This window comes from Platalea leucorodia (assembly GCF_965183815.1).
Source record: "Platalea leucorodia genome assembly, chromosome: Z".
NCBI classification, from domain to species: Eukaryota; Metazoa; Chordata; class Aves; order Pelecaniformes; family Threskiornithidae; genus Platalea; species Platalea leucorodia.
Window position 1 is genome coordinate 16,896,211 of NC_138858.1, and position 19,334 is coordinate 16,915,544.

General features: G+C 38.1%; 1 protein-coding gene across 1 annotated transcript; it reads left to right on the forward strand.

The window, feature by feature from the left end:
* Positions 1-339: 339 nt before the first annotated feature.
* Positions 340-15,696, forward strand: GHR (growth hormone receptor; the record flags this gene model as incomplete). The annotated part of the gene is made up of 7 exons (XM_082335389.1): positions 340-392; positions 1,031-1,191; positions 2,235-2,413; positions 7,430-7,601; positions 9,737-9,827; positions 12,564-12,633; positions 12,877-15,696. The coding sequence occupies 7 exons, from the start codon at positions 340-342 to the stop codon at positions 13,837-13,839; spliced, it is 1,689 nt and encodes a 562-aa protein (XP_082191515.1). The 3' UTR covers positions 13,840-15,696.
* Positions 15,697-19,334: the final 3,638 nt, after the last annotated feature.

Consider the following 19,334-nt stretch of genomic DNA (forward strand, 5'->3'; position numbering starts at 1 on the left):
ACAGCAGATCTGTTCACTATGAGATTTGCTTTTCTAAAGTGACTTCAGAAATACGGAATAAATGTCTGTCACTTTACCTGTAGACTATTTCTAACAATTTGGTTGTTCTCATTTTGCTTTAACTGAAGACTTTTTTGGTTTTGAACCTGCTGACTAGTTTCAGCTTCGCCATATGAAAATGACCCTACATAAGTAGCAGTGTTTCTCAGTCTCAGAGTTCATGCCGCTCTTTATAACTCTGCTGGTTTGTCTTTTTTAAGAGATGAAATGAATGTGGTATTTCCTGCTGCAATTCTTTCATTTACGAAGAACATTTATGAATTTTTGAACAAAGCCGGAATGGAAAAACGTAGGTTTCTGGCTAGTAGTTCCAAGTCTGTTTTGCAAGTTCTGTATCCCAAGGAATTTAGTCCTTCCTCACTCACCACACTGTATTTCTCTTTCCTTCATCCACAACCTGCAGTCCTGAGTTGGTTTGTGCCAGGTCTCCTGCAGAACCCACCCTTGGGCACTTTCCCGTGTGAGCTATCAATACTCCAGTGCCTACATCCCAGTTCAGCTCCCCAGGGCAACACACTCCCCTGTCCTTGTCTTTGCAGGTGTTGCAGTACTGATCTGCCTTAAGGACTGGCTTTCACTGTTTCAGACCTCATTATGTAAATGGACATCTTACTGCAACTTAACTTCGCCTGAACAACAGTTGCTTAAATGCATATCAAATTTACCTAACTGTGCTTAGTCATTAGCACCTACCAGCATAGCAAGATGTGCTCTCTGACTGTTCTTTTGGAAGCAGCATCCAAAGCATAGAAATGCCGCTAACAGTACATGAGAACCTAAATTCATTTATGCAGGTTGCTTGGATAGTGGTTTGGTTTCATTGTAAATCACAATCAATATTGACATGTTTTTCTCACTTCCATAAAAGTTATGACTTATCAACAATGTGTTTCATAACATCTAAAATTTGTACTCTGTAAGATCTATAAATCTCTCTCTCATGTATATTACATTTTTGTTGTCATTCTAGGAATGATGAAGACTGGAAAGAATGCCCTGATTATATCACTGCAGGAGAAAATAGCTGTTATTTCAACACGTCCTACACTTCTATTTGGATACCGTATTGTGTTAAGCTTGCCAATAAAGATGAAGTATTTGACGAAAAATGTTTCAGTGTTGATGAAATAGGTATGCTTCCATTATACATTTTATCTCTATATTTTTATGTCACAATAGGTGTGATGCTATAAGCTTTCATATTACTCATACCGTATTTAAATTTTTCCTCTCAGAAAGGTTAGTTTCTAAAAAATATCATATATAGGAACGAATTTGGTTTTGTAACATATGTAATGTGATCCACCCCAGAAAGTATTGCCCAGATTGGAAGAAAGCTAAAAGGATAAAAGCAAATATGTGGTTTCTCTTTCTGAATACTGGTGGTCTCTCAAATGTGTGCAGATGAACTTGCCTTTGCTGTCACTCTGAGCCCTTTCTAATGGATGCTACATACCCTTGTCCAGTGTGAGCAAGGATGGCGTTAAAATCTTGATTCTGCAAAGTTCTGGAACAAAACAGTTTTTTGTTCCTGAATTAACACTAATCTACAGAATCAGGATGTTTAGCATTTCTAAGCTAGAATTTATATTTATTGCAATATGAATTGTGACTGTCTGGGACTTTGCAGATGTTATTGCTTGTTCAGAGCAGTGGTGTATGTATATGCAATTAATTTATTCCTGCAAGTGACTAGAATACCCACTGCTCTCTTTTCTTCAGCTGAGCAAAATTAGATTAATTTTTCAGATACCATAGTTTTTCACTGTACTTCGATATGAGTTACTAAACATTTATCTTTCTGTGTTACTCCAATTATTGTTTTTATTTCTAGTGAGAACTCTAAATTTAAATTTTGATGGAGAATTGTTTATGTCTCAATGTTTTATAAGCTGCTATTGGGAAATGCAGTGCAATAGGTAACACATTCTTAGTCTTCTTTATTAGTCACTCACGTGAGATTTATGCAGAGCATGTCTACCACCAATGGCAGGGTGCCTTCTTGTTACCAAACTTGTAGTGACTTTGTCATTGACTCATAGGTTTAGATTTTAATCAGCAAATATGTGGTTAATATGCTTTTTTAGTCCTGAAATCATTTAACAGTGTGTAGTAAGAATGATCATTTCACATTGAAAACTGGCTGTTTTATTCCAAATACTCTGTTTAAACAGTACTACCTGATCCCCCTGTCCACCTTAACTGGACTCTGCTAAATACTAGTCAGACTGGGATCCATGGGGATATCCAAGTAAGATGGGATCCACCACCAACAGCAGATGTTCAGAAGGGATGGATTACTCTGGAGTATGAATTGCAGTACAAAGAAGTTAATGAGACAAAATGGAAGGAGGTATGAAGCAAATATTTATTATACATTAGTCATAGTACAGTGCAGGCTTGTTCTGTCCCTAACACTTTTGTACTACTATGAAGAGCAACAGGTTATTATGCTAATTAGATGATACCTTAAGTCTTAAACAATATACCCATGTTCTTCTGAAGTTTTCTAGAAAACATTGTAACTTTATGTGTCAAGACAGTTGGCACACAGGATAATAACAACAAACCCTGAAATCCCTGTGTTAGATTAGAAAGTATAGTAATAGTCAGATATATAGAAGTTTTTTCAAGGATAAAATATTTCTCTATTGTTTTTCTAAACCTCAGCTATTTGAAACAGTGCATGGTATTTTTAGTAGTTGGAACAGGAATATTTTTCTTGGAAAATGTCACCATGTCTGTCCAGATTCTCCAGGGTAGCTGTAAAGTTCTAATATTTATAATTATTATGTAAAGTTTTAATATTTATAATTATCATTTCAGTAGATTAAACAAAAGAAAGAAAAGCTTTGAGTTGTAATTTAAAATTTGATACAATAAGCAGATAAAAATAACAAAACATAGATAAGACATACAGATTTCATACCAGATGGCAATGGGAAATTTGTGACCTTATGGATAGTACATGAAAATATATATATATATATATATATATACACATACACACACCAAATCTTTGAAATTTTCTTTTTGAAAATCACTTAACTTCTCATGTAGTTAGTTTTCCTGTTATGGGGAAGAAACTGTACCCAGCTTACCTGAATGCGTAGGCTAAGTGCCAGTATGTCATGGCATATTTGCATATGGAGAACTCTTCCTGAATACTAGTTCAATGCAATAAGAACATTATTTCAGAGCAGAACCCTTCATTCCCTTTCTTATTAATATGAACTGAGTTAACTGACAGAAGGAAAGCAGATAATACTGTTATGAGTTTGTCTTAATCGACAAAAGGCAAATTTACCAATTGAAACATAGTCAAACTGGTTTGCTTGCCTTCATCTGTGAAAGACCTTGGGCCCCTCCTCACCTCTGATCCTTCTCAATGGTAGCATTTTCTGTTTATTCTACTCCTTATTAGTAAGTCTACAGCCAAATAGGCCTATAGTCTATAACTTTTTCCTAATACTGGTCTGAATTTCTCTATCTACTGATTTAAGCTATACTTACTGTACAACCTCTATATTTTAAAGCCTACGAAATCAGTTAAGTTTAGGCAGTAAATCAGTACTCCTTAAAAACTTGAAAATCTGCAGAGTATTTATGGGATTTACAAAAGCAGGTGGCAATACGGATACCTCTTTAAAAATACACGTTTTTTTATTTTTTTATAAGCCTTTAGGTATCAACCCTATAAATACCCTAATAAAGCTTTGTTCTTGCTCCAGTACCATCAATAATTCCAGCATGCCTTGAGAATAGTTCTTCTCAGGAGAGCAAAGGTTTGAAGATCAGTGTTTCTTCTTTCAGAAAACAGATAAGGAATTGCTGAATACTATACTTACCTCAAGACAAATAGTACTATAGATTATGTTGTACTGCAGCTGTATATATTGTGTGTTATTGTGCCTTTCAGCTTAAAAGCACAAAAGTGGCATAATTCCTGGAGACACTATCAGAGCACAAAAGAGAAATTTCTGAACAAAATCTTGGTCTCGCCTAAGACAATAGCAAAACTCTGAATAACAGCATTGGAGCAACGATTTCACTCTTTGCATTCTTTGCTACAAATATCTTCTGTAACGATTGTTGAAGCAGTAAAGAGATAAATGTCTAGTTATACTGTTATTACTAGTTTTTTACACAAAGGATAATCTTTGACTGCTTAAATATACCATAATGCTTTGTACATATAACTGATACAAAAATAAATTTATAGTACTTAAATTGTACTAAGTCTCTCCCTTACTGAGACTTGTTTGTAATTTTTTAGATGTTTTGGGATGAACCTGTTTGATTTTTCATGTGTAGTGTTCATTTTTTTCAATCCATTTACTAATTGAAAATAGATAACTTATGAATTGAAAGAGCACTAAAATATTAATTAGTAAAGTATTATAACAGTAACTTATAGTGATAAGAGGATAAAAATTATTTTCTGAGAAACTTCCTAAAAACAATAAAATCCCCACCCTCATAGAGCAGGTGTTTATGAGACAGAGCCAAATGTAATCTGGCTAACAGTTTGAAAAAATGTCATCGTTGTTATTAGCTCCTTGCTGGGTATCTTTCTAAAATTCTACCCTCTTATCTTGAGTGTTGCCCATTACATTCACTAGACTAAAATTCTGTCCCCTCTTACATGTATCCAAGTTTACTAGTCATGACTAGCAATAGCTATACAGACCCTCTGAGGCTGCTGTGTCTTTCAAACAAGGTGTGAAAACACACATTATCTGAGCAATAGTGAAGAATGATGACTTCATAGTGAAGTGTCTGTCTGTGAAGTGCCTAAAAATGTATGTGTGATAGGGAATCTTGAAAGTCTAATTTTCCTTTAGTTATTTATCATACTTTAGATTAGCCTGATGTTTTGACTTATTAAAGAAAACCCAAACAACCCAGGCCCAGATCCGCCTAACATGGCATGACATTGGTGATCACAGCTCAGTCCTCAGTGAAGAGGGCTGCAACAGGGAGGATTCTGCTGGCTCTCATCTTGTTGAATTTTTGCTGCAAAAGGTCCATTTCACACTGCAGTGAAGTGCGCTTAGGGCAGGGAAGCACGGAGTACTAACTCCAGAGCTGAACACCATTGTTGTGTCCATACAGCACTGCGGCTAAAATGCAGGGCTTACTAGTTTGAGGGATGTGAAACTCATCTCCCTGCACGGCGCTGGATATACAGCCTAATATCTCCAGATGTTGTATGGGTGCCCAACCCTGTGCTATGCCTACCCAGGATACCTCTGAACCTTTCCCTGGTACTGCCCATCTCCCAGTTTTCACCATTTTTCTATTAAAGTTGGTGAAAGCTGTTGCCTTGGTTGCTGTGTTGCCTGTGGTGCCTGGGCCAGCCTCTGCCCCTGGTGCCCCCATCCCAGTGGGCACTCTCGGTGTCCCAGGGGCTCCAGCTGACGAGTGACAAACATTTGCTCCGCAGTCTGTGTTAACCCCCTCTGACAGGGCCAGACTCATGCAGGCAGCGCAATCACGCAGCTCAGTGTGACAGCAGGTTTGCTGCAGGTTTCTTTAGTATGGCAATTACAAGCATCGCTCTGTGTGCACTGACTGAACAGCATGCAGTTAAGTCCAGCAACCCAACGGTCTGGTTCCAAGCTCCCCTTCACATACTTTAATTGAGTTTGCTATATGCTGTCATGCATTTTTATTATTGTCTTTTATCATGTCTCTCTCATAGGCTTTTAATTGATTTAATCCGTATCACAAATGCTGTTCATCTATTCACTTCATGCTGAACCTTCCCCAGTCTATACATCTTGCTCCGTCCAGGTGTCTTACGTAAAGTTTTATTATTGATGGAGTAGAGTTTTATTATTGATGGAGTAGAGCCATCCTGCCCATTAATCAATTATCTGTTCTTTAGCAACTCTTGCAATTTCAGGTACACAGCTGCAGTAATTTTGCCTCATATTTTTCAGGGCTCTAATTTAGCCTGCGTACTGCTTTTTCCAAGTGCCACCATTATTTGGGGTACATAAAATTTTGTGTGGTCCAGCATCGCTAAGAATCTCCACTAGTTGTCTCAGAAAAAAGAAAAAAACAAACAAACCCCCCCCCCAACCAACCAACCAAAAAAAACCAACTAAAAAAACCCTACCTGTAAAACTTTAGTGTACTATTTCTTTGTGGCTTCATAGCGTGAAATAAGTAAACTGGACTAGTATATATTGTATTCCCTTCCCAACACTTCCCAGCTGGATAGTCTTCACATGTTAAAAACCTTTGTGGTGTAGAGCAATGGTTCTCCACAACCTTGTGCTCAACCACTAGCAGAGAAAAGCAGTGTGTCTGGCATCGCTGCCTCCTCCGAAATCTGACTGGTTGGTTCTCAGAACACTTGAGTCTGGAGCCACCAGGAATCAGAGAACTCCACAGATCACAGCTGCCAACAGACTGCGTCTCAAGTTTAGATTACACAGCTACAGTGACTATAGGATTGTATTGTTGAAGCTTCCTTCAAATCTCCAATGGCTGCTGTTTTCCAGGTGTTTTATTTCTTAGCCCATGATGAGTTTGCCAGTATCATCCTTGATTCTGAAGTAAAAGTAGACTATAACATCCGCCACATTGATTTCTATTTTGAGCACATTTTCCCTGTTTTTATATACTTTTGCTGGACTGTTGGGGCTAAAATACATATTCTTAGAGGAGTAATAGAAGAAGAGATAGATTTCACATATTAACATCCTCTAATGTGACTTCCTACATAGTTTGATATGCAGCAGTATCTAAGCATGATGCAGCTAATAACATAGAAGTCTCAAGACCGACAATCTGATGCCAGCTCTCACAGAGTCTCCATTATCACATTTTATATATAGTTGAAGATTTTGGGAGCTATGCAGTGTTCCCCAAATAAATATATTTGTAAGATGCAATACATTTTGTTAAAAGGCCTTTAAATAATTTTTCTTCTTAAAATTAATTCTGTAGTGGAGATTGCACTAGTTTTAAGACTCCTGTGTTGTTTTAACAAGGTTTTTGGGATTCTGAAGTCAGTAATGTTGTGTTATAACAGTAGAAAGGATTTGCACCTTGGTAAGATCAGTGGGAGATGTTCACACCACCTACTTACAGCATGTAACTGGGGGCAACTGCCTTTCTTCACTGACTGTATTTACAGAGAGCTTGGATTCTCCACTTCTGGTCCCCTGAATCACAGCAAAGCCTGGTGGCTAGTAAGTCAAAAGTAAATGGTGTGAATTTTCTCTGAACTCTTATGGTATCCTTCCAGTTCCAAGTAGCAAAAATGCCTTCAAATGTTTATTTCTGAAATCAAGAAGCAGTGTAAAATTGCCAGTACAACTCAAACAAATAAATCACAGTTCTTCTGTCTTTACAGTTAGAACCCAGGCTCTCAACAATGGTTCCATTGTACTCTCTGAAGATGGGAAGAGATTATGAGATACGAGTCCGATCAAGACAACGTACTTCCGAAAAATTTGGGGAGTTCAGTGAAATCCTTTATGTATCTTTCTCTCAAACAGGTGTTGAATTTGTTCATTGTGCTGAAGGTAAATAAGCCAAGTGCAGCAAAGTGTTTTTACAACCATGCTGTCATTTTGTCTTTTCGGTGGTGTTGTTTTTTTTTTAATCTCCTTACCATTGATGTTGTATGCTTGAATAGATTGATAATTCAGCCTACTACATGAAAATCATTCAGTGAGATTGAGAATGTACAAGTTCCATATACACGTTCAGAAGTAAACTCAGCAAGACTGTTTCACAGCTCATCAGAGAACAAAAATAGACAGCTTTAAGAATCAGAAATAGTATGCTGTTGCGCATCTTATAGAGCCTAAAATACGGTTAAATCTCATACTTCATCCTCTAAAATGAGCACTCTGGTAGCAAAGAGAATTGTCACTTCTATTAAAGTGTTATACTGCTGGCTAAGTTTGTTATCAGAACGCTGTGCTCTTCTGATCTGCCTGATACTATCAAGGACAGTGAGTGTTTTTCTGATTCTTGCTTCTGTCTTGTACTTGTTTTTGAAGTGCTATTAAAGACAGAAGAAACAGCCATTGAGTACCACATTTTTTCTATTAAAAGAATGAGACAGTGCCTTTTCCTAAAGCATTCTCAGGTCTGAGCTACTAAATTAACTCTTCAAAATATGAGCTCTTCAGCAAATTATTTTAACAAGCTGCTTCACTTCATTTTCCAGGGTATTAGTGAAGGTGTTAAATAAAACCACCCATAACTCTTATCTTTCAAAATCTTGCTAGATTCCCCTTTTTAACTCTCCATATTACTGGTTTTCTTTCCTAATTTGTATGAGCAGCTAATGTTCTGGACATATGGCATTATTTTATTAACCCCAGCTGCATTAAGTTGTCAAGGTTTTCATATGAAAAAAATTAAAATACTATGAAAATCTAAGGCCATCCTACAAGCACAGTTTTCCTCAGTCACTACAACCCAGATTCTGCAAGTTGATCCATATCCATACATCTCACACAGCAGCCGTGATCTGTTTTGATTGAGAATTTGTTCTTGCCTGTTTTGTACATGACCTTTAGGAACACAGAATTAAAATTTAAATTTTCTGTCTATTAAAAATTTAAAGTAGTTAAATTCAAATGTAATATTCTAACTTTCTGAAGCAACTGGACATTTGCAGGTCTTGCTGACATGACAAGGAGTTACTGGTTCTCCATTAAAATAGGGACCTAACACAGACATATCCAGATAGGACTTTACTCATGCCTGAAAACGTGTCCAGTCAAAATCTAAGCTGGGAGCACAGGGCTAAAACTGGTACCTGAATTTTATTTACATGTCACCAGAAGGACATATATTTATGTTCATGTATAGAATTCTAAAACTTTCTGTCCAGTATTTCTTGGCCCAAAACATGAGTGAAGTTTGTATGGAAAACTTGAAGTTGGGAGCAAATGAGAAGAATCTAAGACTACAGCCAGAATAAATTTCTCTATACTTTGTATTCTACAGTGTCAGCTTAAGTATAATGGAATTGCCAGTATTCATTCAGTCATCATTCAAAAGATGAAACATTTCATTTATCAGCATTGTTCTTCATTCCTACCAAATTGCATTTCTCAATGACCTAAATTCTCTGTAGCCACCTGCAAGGTAAATAACAGGGAGAATTTTTTTTTTTTTTCACTTGATGGTTCACAACATAATTAATGTTAGGCCTTTAGAAAAAGGAGTGGTATGCTTTTTGACACCACCATATTTTAGTTTCTGTGAGAGAAGAATAGCTTGCCTGTGATTTAGTATGCTATTAATAATGTTCTCTCAGCTTGGGCGAACAAGTGGTAACACGGTCTGCAGCATTATATGCCGTCAGGACTACTGGTAGCATGTTCCAAGCAGGCAGAATGTTCCTCATAGCTGGTTTTGCTACATACATTGTCTGTACTAAGATCTTGTTTATATTTAAAAACTCATTCTGCTTTTGCAAGGAGTCTCAGTGGACACAAAAATGCAGTATGGAAACTATTGAGACCAAAAGGGTATTTTTATTTCTGCTTAACAGAGAACTGTCACATTTAAGTAACCAAAAATTCTCCTATCAGTTTTTGCCACTTTGGAATCCTCAGGCAGTGGAAGAAAAGGTTGAAATTAAAGATGCAACAGAGATACAGATTCCTGCTAACATGTTTTTTTTCTGTTGTTTCAGAAATTGAGTTTCCATGGTTCTTAGTTGTTATCTTCGGAGCATGTGGGCTGGCCGTAACAGTGATCTTAATCCTGCTGTCTAAACAACCAAGGTAGAGAGTTTTTATTTGTTAGATCTTATGTACTTGTAGCTTAAAAAATGGGTGCTTCAATTGTTTCAAATCCGGGGGACTAGAAACTATTTTGAGGATTGTTGTCCATTCTCATAAGCTACATGGATGCTGGCTTATGTACTTACTGGGCCTTCAGCAGTGGGTATCTGATTATGTTGACAGCTCCTCTTCCTTTTGGATTGCAGAACATTTATTCTACAGTATTTACATAGTTAGTTTACTTAGGGTTTGAAGGGGATTGGTTTTTTATTCAATTCAAATTTTGTAGATACTATTTTTACCCACATACGGTTCAAAAGTTTCACAGAAACATATGTCTATATATTTGTTTTTGTTCTTGGACTATTCGACTAATCTCTGACTATTTCTTCATTGAGCCAAGGGAAAGAGCTTGAGTCATAGGGGAGTATTTGGTCTCTGTGGATAGGCTTCAGCTCCTATAAATAACAGGAATAAAATAAAACAAAGCACAGGATTGTGTCATTTATAAAAATTATAAAATTGTGTCATTGCTAAAAATGAAACAATGACACATATATAAAACTGACAAAATGGTCTCAAAGTGAATTCATCCCCTAATATGGGGATAGGCTCTGGCAGAATAATTCAGCTTGGATGTCACACCGGTACCGTCCTAGACTATGGCACAACACCGTGGTCAAGTCCCAGTGCGCACATGCTTGTTGTCAGTGGTCTTGTATATACACTTCAAAAATGAACACTGAGGTGTTTTGCATGTACCAGCATAAGGACATAAATGAAAACAATATGGTGCAGTTGGAGCAGCTCTAAAAAAATAATTCAGGCAAGCAGCACTACGCTTTGGCAGAGCTTAATTTCAGGAAGCTACTCCCTGCCATAGCACCCTGGTCGCAGAGTGAAGAGCAAGGCTCCTGATACAATGCATGACAAAAGCTTGATGTGTCAGAATGGGCAAGAACAACTCGCAACGTAGGACCAGGAGCTCACTAAGGTCAGCCCAGTGAGCAAGGAGTGGCTTGGTCACAGAAGATCCTGAGGGCTGAAGCATGTCTCTGGTCAGAGCTTATTAATCTTCCATGCTAATCACGACTGCTGGAGGAGGATTTTCTCCACTGAGGACCCTTCATCTGGAAAGTTTTTCTGGACCTGTGGGCCTGCACCCTTTCCTTCAAACTGGTTCATGTGGTGATAGCAGCGGCAATGTGTTCTACAGAAGAGCAGGCTGCACAGGTTTCCAGTAATGCAAAATATCCAGGCTCAGTTTCCTCCTGTATCTGAAAAGATACCAATTCATATTTCCCTCCATTCTGATCTCACAAGATCTGAACCAGGCTCCCTAGGACAGATGCCATAGGGTTAGGCCATACTCTTTTAAGAGTTGAGAGATGCAGGCTTGAATTATGCAAGGCTAAGAAAGGAGCAGAGTGCAGTTCTCCTTCCTGAATGATTTCTCCAGGCAGCGAGAAATCTTGTCTGTTGCCTTAGAAGCAGTGCCCGGTCCTGTCAGAATAGCTGATTTGTGGATTCACATCTAAGTGCAAGTCTTAAACTGGTACCCTGAGAGCCCAGCCAGTGCACAGCTAACACAGCCCCTCCAGGGATTAGGTGGAAAATTACTGGATTTCTGGCTCTCATTGAGGCTTGCTGGGCAGAACTCTGAGGGTCTGCCAAAAACAGAAACAGCTGGGGGATTTTGGCCTTCCATAGTTAAGCAGAAGGTGCCTAAATTTCTTTCTAGCACTCCTTAAGACTCCTCTCATCCTCTCTGGACCTTACCAAGGTCACTAACAATGCAGCAAAACTAGTATTTGGATTTGGATCTACCATTCCCACAGCTTACTTTCTAAAACAGGCAAGTAACCCAGTATAAAGAGAATGTTGAATTTTCCTTTTGGAAACTACATTTTATCTGTTTGCAAAAGAAGCAGGGAGGTAAAATGGAGGAGATAGGCATGACCTGCTATTGTTGGATTATTATTAATGGAAAATCATCCTTCTGTTTGGGTTTTCCTTTTTTTTTTTTTTTTTTTTTGGTCCCCTCAAAGAATTAGAAATTCACTTTATGAAGGATTAGAATAATATGTATTTCCACGGTATGTACATGCAGAAGCAAGTTACCAGTCCTTTTCTCTACAAGGGTAAAACCCTGTCGTTATTATATATTACTTGTTATATTAATAATTCAGAAAACAGAAGTGTCATAGAGATGGCAAAACACTAGCCTAAATTTTTGCAGTTGTGTTTCTGTTTTGTTTATTAGTTCTAAAGTAATTCCCTCTTTTTACCAACTCCCTTTTTCTATTCCCCTATTTAAATGATTTGACTTATGCAAGACTACTGTGTCCCTGAAAAAAAAAAAATTTAGGAAAGTCACTCTGCACACTGAGGCTTGTATCAGGTTCCTTTGAAAATTACATAAAAAAGGGAAACTATTGACAGAGCTCTAGGAATTTACTCTACATAGAGCATTAAATTATCAAAGAAAGACCGGAGTCCAAAATGGATTCCGACGTAAATGTATGTGATTTCAACAAGGAAGGCTGCAGAAAACTTGGGGGTTTTATTTGCAGTGAGAGAAAACAATCATTCTTTTCCTTAGGACTATTTGAAATTGAATCTTCAAACATTTCAGTTTTGAAGTAATTAAGTATAAATGCAATGTAAGTCTCTCTTCTTTCTAACTTCCTCGAAAAAGACCACTGTCAATTAAAAGCCATCATTTATTTTTTCCAGGTTAAAAATGCTGATTTTTCCTCCTGTGCCAGTTCCAAAGATTAAAGGGATTGACCCAGATCTCCTGAAGGTAATATTGTGCTCTAAAATCTACAGTGGGAATCATTGTAGTAGTAGCAGTTGATAATTGTTGTCCCAGGCAGAAAAATTTTGTAGGAAAAAATTATGACATGGGGGAGTTGCCACAGAATTAGTCTTCATAAAATAATAAAAACAACCCTTGCAATTATTACATCAGCTGCAGTTACCTTTCCTTAAATTAACATCATTTTTATTATTCCCTTTATAACATTCTTTTTTTCTTGCTTTATAGAAAGGAAAGCTAGATGAAGTGAACTCCATCTTAGCCAGCCACGACAACTACAAGACACAGCTATACAATGATGACTTGTGGGTTGAGTTTATTGAGTTGGACATAGAAGACCCTGATGAAAAGAACAGAGTCTCAGATACCGACAGGCTCCTGAGTGAAGGTAATCTGAAATCACACAGTTGTTTGGGAGCAAAGGATGATGATTCTGGACGGGCCAGTTGTTGTGAACCAGATATTCCAGAGACAGACTTCAGTGCAAGCGACACATGTGATGCCATCTCTGATGTTGATCAGTTCAAAAAGGTAACTGAAAAAGAAGAGGATCTCTTGTGCCTTGATAGAAAAGATAATGATGAGTCACTTCCAAGCCTTGCCAACACAGACACCCAACAGCCGCAGACAAGTACTCAGTCCGAAAACAGCCAGCCGTGGCCCCCTTTTGCAGGCAGCATTGACTCAGCTAGTCCATCGGTCCATACTCAGCTAAGTAACCAGAATTCATTGACAAATACTGACTTCTACGCGCAAGTGAGTGATATTACTCCAGCAGGCAGTGTGGTACTTTCACCAGGGCAGAAATCCAAGGTGGGGAGAGCACAGTGTGAAGGCTGCACAGAACAAAACTTTACCATGGACAACGCCTACTTCTGTGAGGCAGATGTGAAAAAATGTATTGCTGTGACTTCCCACGAAGAGGATGAGCCGCATGTTCAGGAGCAAAGCTGTAACGAGGATGCTTACTTCACCACAGAGAGCCTTACCACTACCGCTATCAATCTTGGAGCTTCAACAGCAGAAACCCCAAGTTCAGAGATGCCTGTCCCAGACTATACGTCTATTCATATTGTTCACTCTCCACAAGGCCTTGTGCTCAATGCAACTGCACTGCCTGTGCCAGATAAGGAATTCAACATGTCTTGTGGCTATGTGAGCACAGACCAGCTGAACAAAATCATGCCGTAGCTCTTCTTTGACTAGGTGTGTGCAGTATTTCACAGCAGAGAGTCAGCTCGGGCTTGTATGCTGAAACCAAAATGAAGTCTAAAAGTTTCTTGTGGTTCTTATAATTTTAACTGAAATGTTGCAACATAAAATATTCATCAGAATATTCCTATTGTGTTCTGTAAATATTATCTATGAATTTGTCTTGAGACTGTTTTACTAGCAGTGACTGTCTTGTTCTTGTGGGTGTTGATTTTTGTTATACTAAACATTGAAATTACTATGTGTAATGTACAGTAAATCATGCATTTTGATAAAGCTAAAAATCAGGTGGTTTAAAGTCTAAGAATTTAGTAAAAACCGTGCTGTTGGCAGAGATCTTTATATCAATAACGGGGAACTGAGTATCTAGGTGAAAAAACAAGAGTATGTTGAATAAATAACACATCTATTTTGATTTATATAAATTAATAAAATATATTTTAATATTTCAGTCATAAAAACATAAACGTTTTCTATTACACTACACACTGTAGTTCAATTATGAAGACCCATCTAAATAATGTAATTGCTGCAATCTTAAAAAGGAGTTTTCTGTTTTATAAAAGTTTTGTTTGCAGCAAAAAAGAAAAAATAGATTTTTACAGAGCCATTTTATACCTCCAAAGAAACCTGTAGAGAAATTTTGAAATATTGTAGAAACTTAAAGTAACTGATTCTATTACTTTCTTATGGTAACTAATATAAAAATATACATTCAATTTAAAGTTTTGTAGAAAACTTTAAAATGTACAGAATATTTGGGCAAATTATTCTGTTCTTCATCAGATTCTGGTTAATGCTAATAATATACTTTTTTATAAGCAAAATGATGTTGACCACGGTATTAAACAGTGTGGAACTATACTTTCACTGAAAATTTTTGAGAACACATGAATAAGCTCTGGTGACTTAGCAGCATAATCTCTTCACATTTGACCAACTTCTGAAGCCCTCCTACAGCCAAAGGTATCACTACATTTATTAGTTTGCACCACATAAAGTCTTGATTAAAAAAATAAAATAAGGACTTCAGGAGTTAGCCAGCAGTTAATTTTTAAAGATATAACAGGATTAAAAGACTTAAGTGGAACAAGGGAATTGAATACAGTGTTGTTCAAAAGTGTTTTTCAGTTTTGCAGCCTAACAGCCTCTCCTCTGACCATGTTAGGCAGATTTTGAGAAGGAAAGGAGAGAAAACTGAAACTCAGTGGGAGAGCTGTCTTTGTTCTTACGTATATTAAGAACTTGACGGAGCTTTGCAATGAACTATTATTGCTTCAGAAGTTACCTTCCTAGGCCATGGTTTCATCATAGCAGGGTTCTTCTTAGAAGGCAAATAGGGACGTTAATTTCTTTTCTCTGACCTGAACAGAAGTGCATGAAGTGCAGCGAATGCAGGTCTTACTCATGATATCTCCCACTGAACTCACTGATGCTCTCTTTGTGACCAAGGGCTACAGGACTGGGCCCAACTATTGGGTGGGATTTTTAAGTTTAGCACGTACTTTATGGTAAATGTGCATTAGATATTCTGCTAATTTGCTGCTATATTTTTCTAACAGCTACATTATTTAGTTTCATATAAAATTTCATAGATGATAGACACTAATGCAAGTAATGCCTATGTGTGTGTTTGGAAGAAGTTTCTTACTTTGTTTCTATTGCCAAAAATAGTTAAATACCTCAATCAACTCAGAATGTCATTTTGGTACTTTACTGGTCACACAAGCCATTATACGCCGGTCAGAAGATGTGTCTTTCAGTTTCTATTTAACTTTCCTTATGTCAGTGTTTTGTTTGTTTTTCTCAAAGTTTAATAAATGTATTGTCTTTGATCTGTCCTGACACAATGCGTTTTATTGCAGATAATTAATTTTTTTATGGAAAATAGAGATTTTATTAGGAAGAATCAAGTATTTCTCATTGAGTAAAGTAGAATGCAGCTTTCCTTAGAACAGAAGCAATGCCTAATGAGATCAGTGTTTTCACTGATTGATATGTATATATTTAAAAATAGAAGCACGGACCTAAATTTATAGATGGAGATAGGACATGCTGTACCCAGAACTGGCCAAGACATGTGTTACTAATTTAGCAGACCAGTTTACCTTTGGCTGGAACAGCCTGTGGTTGCAAATAAACAAGGTGCAGTAGTTGAAGATTTATACCTACAGTTGAATCCACAAATCAGACATTCAATAGTTACTTGTAGTGATAATTAAAACCTAGCAGTGTATGAACTCTGAAATGTCAGATAGTCTGTCTCTGTGGAAAATGCCGTATCTTGAACGTCTCCTAGTGTGTAACCTGGTAATGTACTACTGCCTCTCCTCTCTCTCTAGCGGGAGGGAGGGAGCTGTTGGAGGAATCCAACTAGACAAGGGTAAGCCCTTTCCTCCCAAGGGAATCAGGGTGTGATTCCATTCCTCTATACAGATGTCCGGTGCCATTTAAGGTACGTAATGGAACTTCCAGGTGCTGGTCCAGAACTGCACAGCTCTTGTGTAGATTCTATCTTATCTAAAAGCCTGAATGATGGTAGATGCCCATGTTTCGGCAGTTGAATTGATCCCCAGTGGAAGAAAACAGCTCCAGGAATGTAAACATCTTTGTGTCAGGCAGGTCTAAGTTACCATTATAGTTAATAGTCTAAAGAGCTACGTAGCTGACCAGATAGAGGTGTCTGCTTTAGATGAGCTGACTAGGGCTCTCCACTCTTCAGACTAGACTGGGAGCATGGACATCTTGCTCACATTCAGATGCCAAATATATTTGTGAATTAAGGTGTCTTGATGTTGATCTGAATTTCACCTTAGCTGAACCATTGGACAAGGTAAGCCAGAGAGGGACATTGGTGTTCTCTTATACTGTCTGTAGAAACAAATTCGTCTGTAGAACTCAATGCAAATGAACTATCATGATGAATAAATATGCTTGCTTATACCTCTTGCTTGAAGAACTAACCTTCAGAAGGCTTATCCCTTTTATAAGGCTCTAAAAATACCTGAGCTCCAGTGGGAGCTGGAGGATTCACAGCTGGACTTTAAGAAACGGCGGTGAAGACGGTGGTTCACCACTGCCATGTGGGGAACTCCAGCTCCCACTACGATCACCTGTGCCAGTTCCAGTGCTCTCTGCCAGTGCCCTTCCATGAGCTGATCCAGCTTTCTAAAACCTGAGAAAATCATAAAAGTGAAGTATCAGGAGTTACCTTCAGTTGATTAATGAGTTAAACTGATTGAGCAAAGTCCTGGATGAACACCAGGGAAGAAAGGCAGGACCACATGGCCAAGAGCAAAGGAGGGAGGAGCTAGGGTGATCTTCCCAGGAGTATCCTCTTGGCAAAAACAGCTCCCTCACGCAGCTCACTCATGCAGACAAGAGGAGGAACACACAGCTCAAGGTAGGTGTGTGTTGGCAGGGACACGGTGTAATGACCTCCCTTGGTGGTAACTATCACCACGGTCAGCGTAAAGGGACAGTGAAAAGCCAGCTTGAGCTCCTTTCCACCTCCAGCAGCAGTGCAGCTCAAGTGATCACATGCCTAATGACCGCAGTCTGCATACAGTTCACAGGTGGGTGTTCAGAAGATAAATCCAAGTGTCAGACTTGAACTTTACGTTTTCTAATGGTAATCCACTGTTTTCCTACAGAACACAGCAACCTATTATTTCAAGATATGATGCACTTGCCAGATACAGAAAAGCTTATATTACATGGTTGCAAAGCAACCTGTTTATTTACTCACTGTTTCTTTGAAGTGGGGGAAAATATATCTGTGCTCTACAGAAATTAGCTGTAGGTGGAGCTGTAGGAGTGGTGTAGATGACAACAACTGTAGTCGTAATGAAAAGCAGATGCAGCTATTAAAATCGATTCATCTAGTGAGTTGACACAAATATTTGATAGGTTTAATTTTTTTCACTACAGGCCTTGGTATTTCTTTTGCATAATATGAACTTCTTTATTCTAATATATGAAATTTAGCTGACTAATGATACATTAGCTTCCTGAAGTTAGTCTGAGAAAGCAGAGAATCCTTCCACATCATGTTACAAATTGTGAGAGAACGTAGCTGAACTCCCGTCCTCCAAACTGGAAGGAATAAATGTCTGCAGAAGGCTTAGTGGGAGTAAAAGCAAAGTTGAGGAGCTGGCAACTTTCTGTAGCTTCCTGTCACAGATGCTATAAATTATGCTTCCACTGCTGTCCTTGGTCTGCTTTTGAGCTCATGCTGAAGGAAATAAAATCTGTTCCCTAGGAGACACCTGAGGCCTGGGCATGCCAGGAAACTGATTCCTCACACTTCTTGCTTCAGTAGTAAAACTAACAGAACATATATTTTACATATTTTTTCACTTGCATATGAAACCTTATGATATTATGCCAGAAAGATATAAAGTATAGAACCATACAGTGTCGGGTAACTTTCTCATACTAAGAAAGAAGTTAAATTTTGTGATCTATTTCACAGCAGCTATCTGTGTAGCACGTACAGTGCTGCAATCTCTAGTTAAAAACAAAGGAAATACCAACCTTGACCTTCTGAATGGAATACTTCTTCAGGAACTAATTCTGTGAGCCAACTAAATGGAGTTTCCTTGGAAGAGTAAGGCACAAGTTTGGAACACTATTCCTAGTGGAACTGTGCTACCAAATGAGTGGGTCCAGCTCTTCTTCAACAGCCATCTGAGCACCATATGCTCGTTACCCAGAGATGTTACGATCATTATGAGCACCCTGTCCTCCATCTGTGGCCTAGCTGTGTGGGATTCCTTAAGCTAATGTGTTAGAATCCCTTCTTTGTCATGGCATATTTTTTGATGGAGTCAGAAAGATTTGCTAGTGCCTTGAAATGCCATGAAAACTTTCAATTGAAATTTCCTGAGCCAAACTACTGATGTGCAACTCTGGGCAAGGACCTGTGTTAACTGCAATTAGATTTGTAAACCTACAGTATTTAAAAATTCAAAATTTTACTCAAGTGTAGTTTATAAAATTTGTAGTGGTAGTCAGACTACAAGAACAGACTAGCCAAAGAATGACCTATTTTACAAAAAGCTCTAGGGACACAAAGTCTCTTGCTTTTACAGTGTAAATAATGGCAAAGTTGTGTCACTTTCTTCAGAATGTGATTAGTATTAGTTAGCTGATTTCTACGAAACACCAATCAATCAATTATAATAACCTTCTGAATTTACATCCTTGAGGAATGTATTAAATGACCGTTTAGAAGCTGTCGTGGTTTAACCCCAGCCAGCAACTAAGCACCACACAGCCGCTCGCTCACTCCCCCCCGGTGAGATGGGGGAGAGAATTGGAAGAGTAAAAGTGAGAAAACTCATGGGTTGAGATAAAGACAGTTTAATAGGTAAAGCAAAAGCTGCGCACACAAGCAAAGCAAAGCAAGGAATTCATTCACTCCTTCCCATCGGCAGGCAGGTGTTCAGCCATCCTCAGGAAAGCAGCGCTCC